The sequence below is a fragment of the Nannospalax galili genome, unplaced genomic scaffold (genome assembly GCF_000622305.1).
Source record: "Nannospalax galili isolate Female #2095 unplaced genomic scaffold, S.galili_v1.0 scaffold755, whole genome shotgun sequence".
In the NCBI taxonomy this organism is placed as follows: Eukaryota; Metazoa; Chordata; class Mammalia; order Rodentia; family Spalacidae; genus Nannospalax; species Nannospalax galili.
In genome coordinates, this window is record NW_008336023.1 from 78,642 (window position 1) to 88,596 (window position 9,955).

Below are 9,955 nucleotides of genomic sequence, written 5' to 3' on the forward strand. Positions count from 1 at the left end.
AGTTATTTTTATTTTATGTATATGAGTGTTTTACCTACATGCATGTAAGTGCATCTATGTCATGCAATGCCCACAAAGGCCAGAAGACAGCATTGCATCCCCGGAATGGGAGCTACAGAAGTTTGTTAGTTGCCATGTAGGTTCTGAGAACTGAAACCCAGGTGTTCTGTAAGAGTAGCCAGTGCTCCTAACTACTGTGCTGTCTCTTCAGCCCCATAATGACTTATTTGTTATACCCATAGATTAGTGTATTTTTCAACTCTGCCAGAGAAGATTATCCGTGCAGCAGATCTTGATTAATAAAAAGATCCACAAATGGTCAATGTACAGATAATAAGGGACTGTGGAGCGCTCAGCCCTAAAAAGCATTTTACATTTACGTTACGCCTTCTCCTCCCATATCTCAGAAGAGGGGCAGAAAGATTGTAAGAGCCAGAGGCAGTAGAAGAATACAAGAAAACTGTTGTCTGGACACCACAGGGCAATTGTACATGTGAACTTATAGCACTTATGACAGCATGCACAAGACATTCCGATTCAAGCCAGACAGGGGCCTGGCATGTATAGAAAATATTTTTTAAATGGCATTTTTTTTTTTTTTACTGAATATGTTGCAGACTTTTGCTTGTTACAACAACTATTTTTGTGTCATTAACAATGTACTAGGTAATCTAATAAGTAATCAAATAAATAATCTAGAGATTACCAGAAGTAATCTGTGTTCTAGAGAAGAACACAAGAGGATGTGTGTAGATTATACACGAATTTTCTATTCTTTTGAATAAGGGTCTTGAACGTTCATACATTTTGAATCTGCAGAAAGTCTTAGAACCAGTTGCTCATGGATACTGACAGGTGATGCTGATTGGTTGTTTATCTTCTATTCTGTGATCCTGACTAATTCATTTAATTATGTTTAGGAACTCTCTCTCTTTCCCTTCCAGCTTCCCTCCCTCCTTCTCCATTTCCTCCCCCTTATCTTTTCCTCTTTTCTTATTTCCCTGAAATTTATTACACAATATATTTATGTAAATAGCAACAATTTTGTTTCTTCCTGTCCCTTCTGTGTAGATTTCATTTCTTTCTCATGCCTTATTTCACTGGCTAGAATTTCCAGTTTTATCTTTAAGAGCACTATTGCTAGGAGTAGTGAGAGCAAGCAAATTTGCTTTGTTTGCATTATTAAGGCCAAAATGTTCAGTAGTTTATATAATGTTAGCAGTAGATTTTATGTAGACTTCTTCATTGAATTTTGGAAATTCTTTAATCATATTTTTGTGAGATTTAAAAAATCACAATAGGTATTTTCAAATGTTTTTTGTAGTACTAATTGCTATGTGTGTTAGCCAATTTTGCTTCAGAACAACCCAATATGTGAGGCAAATCATTTAGGAAGTTTGTTTCCCTTATTGTCTCAGGATCCAAAGCCCAGGATCAAGGGGTCCCACTGTTAGCCTCCTTCGAAGGCCTAACAGGAAACAGTGTCACATCACAGTGGTCGTGCTAGTAGAAGGAAGGACTACATCTCAGCCAAGAAGTAAAGAGCCTGGTGCCTTGTTCCTCCTCTGACAACTATCATGGAGCAGTCTGAAAACAATATGGTAGGACCTTCCCCCATCAGGCCTAATTTTCTCTCTCTCTCTCTCTCTCTCTCTCTCTCTCTCTCTCTCTCTCATCTCCCTGTAGCTCCAGCTGGCCTGGAACTCACTATGTAGACCAGGCTTGCCTTGATCTCCCAGAGGTCCACTGACCTCTGCTTCTTGAATGCTGGGATTAAAGTTGTGTACTACCATGCCTGGCTTAGACCTAATTTCTGGAAATATATACCCCTCCTAGTTCCACCACTCTGGGAACCAAGTGTTTAATTCATGGATCTTTAGGTGAGTCTCAAACTAGATCCAAACTCTAGCACTAAAATATTATTTTTCTTTTCTTAGCCCGTTGATATAGTGAATTGCACTGAATGATGTTCAAATATTAGATCAGCCTTGCATCCTTGAATGTAGACCCCATTTTGCCATGGTATGTAATTCCTTCATATATTGTTGGAGTCTATTGTAAATGCTTTGTTAATGTTTTGTTTTCTGAATCTCTACTCTGAGGGATATTGGTATATGGCTTTCTTTTATTGTGTGTATTATCTCTGTCTAGTTTTGTTTAGGCTGTTATTACCTTCAAGAAATAAATTGAGATATCTTCTATTTTCTGGAAAAGACTGTGTATTAATTCTTTTCAAAGTATATGACAGAATTCTGCAGTGGAATCATGTGATCATGGAGATTTTTTTGGGAAGTTTAATGATTATACATTCAATTATACATTCGATTTCCTTCATAGTTATAGGACTATGCAATTTATTTCATGTTGAGTTAGTTGTCGCTGTGCCTTCTGTAGAGTTGGATCATTTCATCTAGGCTGCCAAATTTATGTGTAAAGTTTATTGTATCATCTTAACTATTCGATGTCTACAAGATCTGTGGTATCTACCTTTTCATTTTTGATAATTTCCTGGAAGTAGAAGGATTTCTGGTTTATTTTCAATATGTGGGCATTTTTAATCACACAAATTATATATTGTCATAAAATTACAGTAATTCAGAACATATAAAGAGTAAAATTCTATTCCATTGTCTTTTCTACATGTTCCTCTTGTCTTACTCCTTGACTCATAATAATGTTTACAGTTTGTATCTTTCTAGGTCTGAGACTCTAACTGTTGGTATACCAATGCCTGGTAGATACTTTCTCCAGATTCTTCAAGGATCATGTGGAAGATTTGATAGAAAAATTGGTGGGAGAGGAAGCCAGAACAAGGCAGGGCAGAAGGGGAAGCCATCCTTTTCTTAAAGGTGGTAGGTCATGTTAGTCTTCAATGCTAATCTTTATCTTTGATAGTATGCTTGTTATTAGAACAAAAATTAGTCCCAAGTAGTAGACATGTCCTGCTTTGAGTCACATTATCATATCCTTTCTCTGTGGTTTTAGTGATCCCTTACACATCTTAGCCTTGTCATCCTTGTCATTAGTAGTTGAGAATCCTTATCATAGGTGTATCAGACCAGTCTCCAAAGCAAGGCAAAGAAGCTCTTTGTGATTTCTTAAAACACACAAACTAGTACACTTTTAAGGATGGGCAGTGATATCAGTAGAGCAGTGGTGCATCTAGGCTCCTGAAATACGCAGTGCTTCCATGTGTCCCAAGGCTGCTACCGAGGAGTAGATTTAGAGTACATTCATTTGGTGGGGTGTCAGATGCAGGAGTCTAGCAGATTTGTTCCCAAGAATGTCTAACCTGTCTGTATGAAATAGTGTATCATCCTTCACCCCCAGTCTAACTCCCTTAAATGTCAATTTAAGGTTTGATTCTGCTCATGCCTTATGCAGATTTCTGCTCATCTCTGTTTGGAAATCATGCAGGATCATGGCTTTAAGGGTGACTATCAGAGTATATGACACCCATCAGTTTGACTGCCATAGCTCATGTGCCTTAAGTAGGACAGGTTGGGAAACCTCTGCTTGTATATATAATGCAGTAGTCTCCTCTTGAATTTGTGCTGTTCTTCTCCCTGGCTATACTTTGGGGCCTCTCTTCTCTATGGGCTGTATATCCCTCTGACCTAATCAGTGTTTTGATACCCCTAATACAATAAGAAAGGAGTGAATGTATAATCTCAAAAATCCTGCTAGTGTTGTAGTTCTGCTATTCATTTTTCTATAAAGTTTGGGGTTTTTTACTGTCATGATGATCAACAATTTCAGTCCTACCATACCTCTGTTCTGAGCAATAAACAGAAATGAAAGGGTGAAATAGAAGAAAAGAAAAAAATTAAATAGAAACATAATAACATCTAAAAATATTCTGCCACATTTGAAAGACGAGAGAGTTGAATTCATTAGAGAGGTTCCATTGGAAAAAGGAATTTTTCATGAAAATGGGGTTTCTGCAGTTGCAGACACTGAGTGGGACTGAGGCCCACAGAATTCTCTGATGTCATCACTGAAGTCAGAGAATCCTCCAGTGGGCCTGGCAACCTTTGACCCTTAACAGCCATGTAAATGTAATGAACACTAGGCACGGCAGCTGGTTAAGTGATCTGAGTTCCTCAGCCAGTTAAGAGACTTGGTCATTTTTTGTGTGTGTGTGTGTTGAATTATCTCAACGGATTTCCTGAAAACCAAGAAGAGCCAGCCAACCTGTAGGGAAGAGACAGACTGGACTCTAAGCATCCTCTAAAGGATTGTTTGGGCTGATACTATGAAACGGCGACAAAAGAGGAAACATCTGGAAATTGAAGAGTCCCAGGAAGCTGATGAGAAGGAAAGAGGTATGTGCTGGGATGCTTGTCTGGGGTGCAAGGATAGTGGCCAGCTTGAGCTTTCTCTAGGAAGGAGTGACTGAGAACACATTCCTATGAGAGAAAGAGAGAGAGAGAGAGAGAGAGAGAGAGAGAGAGAGAGAGAAAGACAGAGAAAGACAGAGAGAGAGAAAGAGAGAGAGAAAGACAGAGAAAGACAGAGAAAGACAGCGAGAGAGAGAGAGAAAGAGAGAGAGAAAGACAGAGAGAGAGAGAGAGATATCACCTATCATCAGCTGATGCTGTCAGATCTATCCTCAGGGTACCAGTGGTGTGAAATAGCATAGAAAATCTGGATGCCCACAGCAAAAAGAAAGTCAGTTCTGTTGCTTTAGGAGCGTCTCTTCTGGACATTAGCACTTGGAGCTGTGGACTCTAAGCCTGCTGAGGGCTTTATGACTCAGAGGTGCAACTTTTCTGAGTACCCTCCAAGTGCTTCTCTTATTCTCTTTGTTTTTCCCTGGGGCTCTTGGTAGGAGCTATGATGTGTTTTACTAGAAGACTACGAGTTACACTGGGCCTTTTAGGAAATAGTAAAGTGTACCTGAAGGGCCTTATTGAGAATATTTTGAGAAATGCAATGCTCTTTAGAAAGGTTAAGAGTTTGTATAAGGTTGATGTTATACTGAAAATATGAAGATTTTATTCTTTCAGTAGGAAGAATTTCCAAGCGGTTCATTAGAATTTGTGAACACATAGGTTTGGGCCTTCCAGAGGAAATGAAAGGGAAGGGAAGGGTCTTATAGGAGATGAAGGTCATAATGGATGTGGTGCAGGACTATGGGGAAAGTAGAGAATACCGAGACCTGTTAATGTGTTTGATATCTGCATATCTTAAACGTAAAGGAGTGGGTTGCCTTGGAAGAGAGTAGTCATGTATAGAAAGTGGGGCAGAATGGAGCCCAACCAGATATCCAACTAGAGGCTTTCACTCAAATTGGAGCCTAGCAGCTTCCATGGGCCCTGGGACCTGGGTTTGTGGGATGAGCCCAGAGAACAGTGGCTTAAAGTGTAGACAAATATAGGAAAGGAAAGGCAATGGATTTTTAATCCTCTGTTTACTCTGGCATTTTAGAACGTTTTGTCTAAGTATCTTTATTAGGAAAAGAAATGGTGGGAATAAGGATAGTAGAGTGGTCACTATTGTGAAGTATGTAAAGTTCTTAGATTCTTGTCTAGACCTGGTTGACACTCACTTCATGTGGTAGTATATACAAAACTCTTCTAAGGGCCTTCCGTAAGATAATTACTCACATCCCCATATATGTCCTAAAACAGAAAAATGTCATGTCTCCTTCATACCTACCTTTCCAGCTGTTTGATTAAACCACAGAAAACACATAGTTATATAAATACATGTACACACAGTTGTGTACTACATGTATACACAGCTCATGGATATGTCAAGTCTTTCTTCCTCCTTCTCTCTCTCTCTCTCTCTCTCTCTCTCTCTCTCTCTCTTCTCTCTTACTTTCTCCTCAACTTTCACACAAACATAGGTTCTTGGAAGTCTTTTTAAATATCCTTAATAAGGACCAGTCAGATGTTATAATATGTCACATCTAAGGCACAAAATATATGTAATATCAGGCCCATGCCCACTTTGTATAAACCACAACAAATATAGATTAATCCAACCCATTTATCAGGGCTGCCAAATAAAATATAGACTTTCCAGGTAAACTTAAATTTCAGATAAATCACAGATGATTTTGTGTATGAATATGTATCAGTTACTGCATAGGATATGCTTACTCTAAAAATATGACTATGATTTATCTGAAATTTTTGTGTGCTAAATCTAGTAATTACTATATACACACTACAATCTGATCTATTACATAGTTACATATTTCTGCTTAGTGCCTGACTTTCTAGACTAAAATGGAAGGTCCAATTTGAAGATGGACACTGGTTCAGGATTCTCAGAGCCTAGAATAGTGCCTCACACATAGTAACTGTTTATTAAATATTACTCCAATGAATGCATGAACACTTATTACAAATACAGGCTACACTATATAAACAGGAAAAGTTACATATTTTTTAAGTGCTGAATTGTGAGCATAAAGTGATTCTCTAGATACATTTCTACCTTATTCATCACACTGACCTCACACTTGTCAAAAGCTGCTTGATGTACATCACTCTAATATTATTAATGAGACATGACTAAAATACCTTTTGGCTATGATTAAATACTGGAGTATCCATCAAGGGCCAGATTCTAAGCCATGCACTCATCATACCTGACATATGTGTCAGACACTCAATAAACATTCGTTGGGTAGGTAAGTGGTGTACAAGTATGGCCAATTACCATATCTTTGTGCGTTTTCTACCTTCCTCAGGAATTTCAAAGTTACAAGAGGATGCCCGTCAGCCTGAATCCACTGAAGTGGCCGAAGCCCAGAGCCTAGGGGTAGGGGAGGTCTCGTCTGCCTCCAAATACTTCTCCTGTGTTTCTTCTCCATACAAGCTCATCCATCATAGTAAGGGTGCGAGACTCCTTGGGTGTGACACACTTTGGGTATGGGGCTTCCAGACTATGAGACTCTTTGGGTGTGGGGTCTCTGGGTATCGTACAGGAGACATAACGATTCAAGCATAAGGCCGAGAGGAAACCCAGGGCATTGGATGTGGTCAGGGCTCTGTAAAGGAGCCTAGATAGAATTCGGAACTCTGAAGGGAACATGAACAGGAGTTTGGTGTGGGAGATCATAAGCCATAGCATACTCATGGTGGGAAGCAAGGAGACAGTGGCTAGAAGGGTCTGGGCTTGGGGCATTAGGCTACGGGACAAGATTAAACATCTTCAGAGGAATTGTGTGGGCTCTGCCTTTGGTTTGGTCTTCAGAGTCAGATACAATTCCTCAGCATAGACAGTAGTACAGTGGGACCACACAGCACAGGCCCATAGACCGCACAGAGCCAAACTCCACACAGATGTGTATATTCTCAGCACACATACCACCCGAAAATGTATGACCCATGATGCTGTAGGTCATGAAATCCCACCCTCACATACACTACCTTCACTCCACACACTATACATTGTGTGCCATCATACCCCACACCCCTATGTATACACATTCTGCTAATATCTCTGTACATACAAGTTACAGCAGATACACCACTCCTTAAAGCGAACAACAGATAGCAAGCTCGGCACTCAACTGCGTCACCTCAGTCTCTTTTCCTGTACCACACGTATTCACACTTCCATTCCCTCAGCTTCCTCTCTGTTTGTCCTTATGTTTCTAATTTCCCTTCCCAGGAACCCGGAAATTACAACGAGACAGTCCCAAGCATAGATCAGCCTTAGCCCAGGTTCAGGAAGGAGAGGAGACTACTCTCCCCTCACAGCATGCCTCCTCATCCTGTCCATCTTATAAGACATGTATGTCCTCTCTGTGTATAAACAAAGAGGAAAGGGGAATGAAAATATACTACATGCATGTGCAAATGAGAAAAGGTGTGGCTATCTCCTGGGAGACAGAGGAAGCCTCAGAGTCCCTAGAAAAGCAGCCAAGGTTGGAAGAAGCCACCCTTCCTGAGGGTGTGTGGGTAGGGACTCCCCCATCTGATGTGTCCACCAGAAACCTCCTGTCGGACAGTGAGCCCAGTGGGGAAGAGAAAGAACATGAGGAAAAGTCAGAGTCAGACAGCCCACCAGGGTCACCCACAGTTGAGGAAAGACCCAGGGCCAAGACACCGGACTGGCTAGTGACCATGGAGAATGGATTCAGGTGCATGGCCTGCTGCAGGGTCTTTGCCACCATGGAGAGCCTCCAGGAGCACGTGAAACATGGGATCAGGGAGGGCTTCAGCTGCCACGTCTTTCATCTAACCATGGCTGAACTGATAGGCAATATGGAATCAGAAAACACCCAGGAGGAGGAAGAGGACAACAACGAGGAAGAAAAGAAACCCAAAGAAAAGAGTGAGGACCAACGGCCGGCAGAGGAAGACTTTGGTGTGAAGAAACTCTGGAGCCACTGTCCAGGCTGTGTGTTTGATTCTCCAAAGGACAGAAGTGAGTAAGGACTGGGTCTGTTGAGGAGTCTGTCCCTGCAGTCCAGGCTTGTGCCACCATGGGGGGAGGGGGTTTGTCAGCTCTGGGAACAATGGAGCGTGTGTGGGGGAATAACTGGACCCTCTGCTTCTTGCTCAGGAATCTTATATGACTGTAAGTTGGGATTTGTCCCGAGCTTTCCAGCTCTTGCAGGAAGTTCAGACAATCTGTAAGGGCTAGCAGAGCGCCTTTCCTCAAGAAGTATCCTTATTTTGGTTTCTACACAGCAACTGAGATTCCTGGGCCAGAAGATCCTGGAAGATGTGGTGGCCTTCTCTTGGGAGAGGTAAAGCCCACAAGAATAGAAACTCCATAGAATAGAAAGCCTATATAATAGAAAGCAAGGCTACACTAGGCTATTTGGTGGCTCTGCATCTGAGTTGACTTACGGAATACTCAATGCTTCTAGGGAAACTGACATCCATTCATTTAGGTGAGAGAGTAGCATTTTGATTTGGAGCTTCTGCATATCCCCTTGATTGTCCTCTACTTTAAGAAGAAATAGTGTACCTCCTCTAAGCAAAGCTCAGCATAACATCAGGGACCGTGAGTGGCCTGGAGAGAGGATTGGGACCCAGAAGGAGCAGAGGTTTGGGTCTGTGAGTCTTCAGTCTGAGCTGGGAGCTTACTGGCCCATGGCCCTGTGGGGAAAAATTGAAACAGAGGGGCAAGAGGGAGCAACATGGAAGCCAGGCCTCAAGAAACCTGGATATGTCCCAAACCTTTCATTTTGCTGCGGTTGACCTGGAAATGAATTCACTGTGGTGTGGGCTTGACTACAATGTTAAGAGAAAAGTAAAAGATAATTGACTAGCAGAGGTCAGGCCACTTCTCATCTCTTCCTGTTCTGCCTCATTTATTTTCTCACAGAGACAAGAAAGGACCATGGAGACAGCAGCGGCAGCAAACAGAATGCCAATAGTGTAAAGGAAGATGACAAGACCAACACTAAGTCTAACACATAAACATCATATGCAATAAAGATTGTTTTCCAAACTTTGCCTGGCTGTGCTACTGGCAAAATAATCTATCTGCCCATCTAGCCATGTCTAGAAATTGGTTAATGAGGCTTTACATTAGTATTAAAGATAATTACTAGCCTTTTCTAGGGGCAGCAATCAATACCCAAGCTCCTGGAATTGATTAGGGACTGTAGGACAATTATTCCAGTTCTGGATACCTCATTTTGTAGATGATGGCAAACTCCACTGAGTTCAGATGAAGTAGTTAGGGAATTGCAGGTAGTCTGAAAACCATGTTCACTGAGTCGTGGTTGAAAGGATAGAGCACAATTTGGTTGGAGAGAGGAAGCTGCAGAGGCCTAGAGGGTAGTATGCATGTCTGACTAGGTCTGGTTCAGAAGAGGGACTATTAGTTCGGGCTTGACAAGGAAGCATCAGGTCATTTCTGTTTTGGAGCTGTCCATGGAGTGGGTTCCTCCCGAGAAGGCAAGTATCTTAAGAAGAGGCCAGCAAGTTGCAATCTGAGCTTGGGGAAGAAATTGCTGTCCTGCGAGTCTGAGACA

General features: G+C 41.5%; 1 protein-coding gene across 3 annotated transcripts; it reads left to right on the plus strand.

Moving 5' to 3' along the window:
* The first annotated feature begins 4,255 nt into the window (after positions 1-4,255).
* Positions 4,256-9,395, plus strand: Fam170a (family with sequence similarity 170 member A). Of its 3 annotated transcripts, XM_029562373.1 has the most exons (5): positions 4,256-4,325; positions 6,707-6,853; positions 7,633-8,391; positions 8,658-8,716; positions 9,301-9,357. In XM_029562373.1, the coding sequence occupies exons 1-5, from the start codon at positions 4,256-4,258 to the stop codon at positions 9,355-9,357; spliced, it is 1,092 nt and encodes a 363-aa protein (XP_029418233.1). The 3 variants fall into 3 exon arrangements, with proteins under 3 accessions (XP_029418233.1, XP_029418234.1, XP_008829051.1); XM_029562374.1 differs by lacking the exon at positions 8,658-8,716 and having other exon boundaries at positions 9,301-9,395; XM_008830829.1 differs by lacking the exons at positions 6,707-6,853; positions 8,658-8,716 and having other exon boundaries at positions 9,301-9,395.
* Positions 9,396-9,955: the final 560 nt, after the last annotated feature.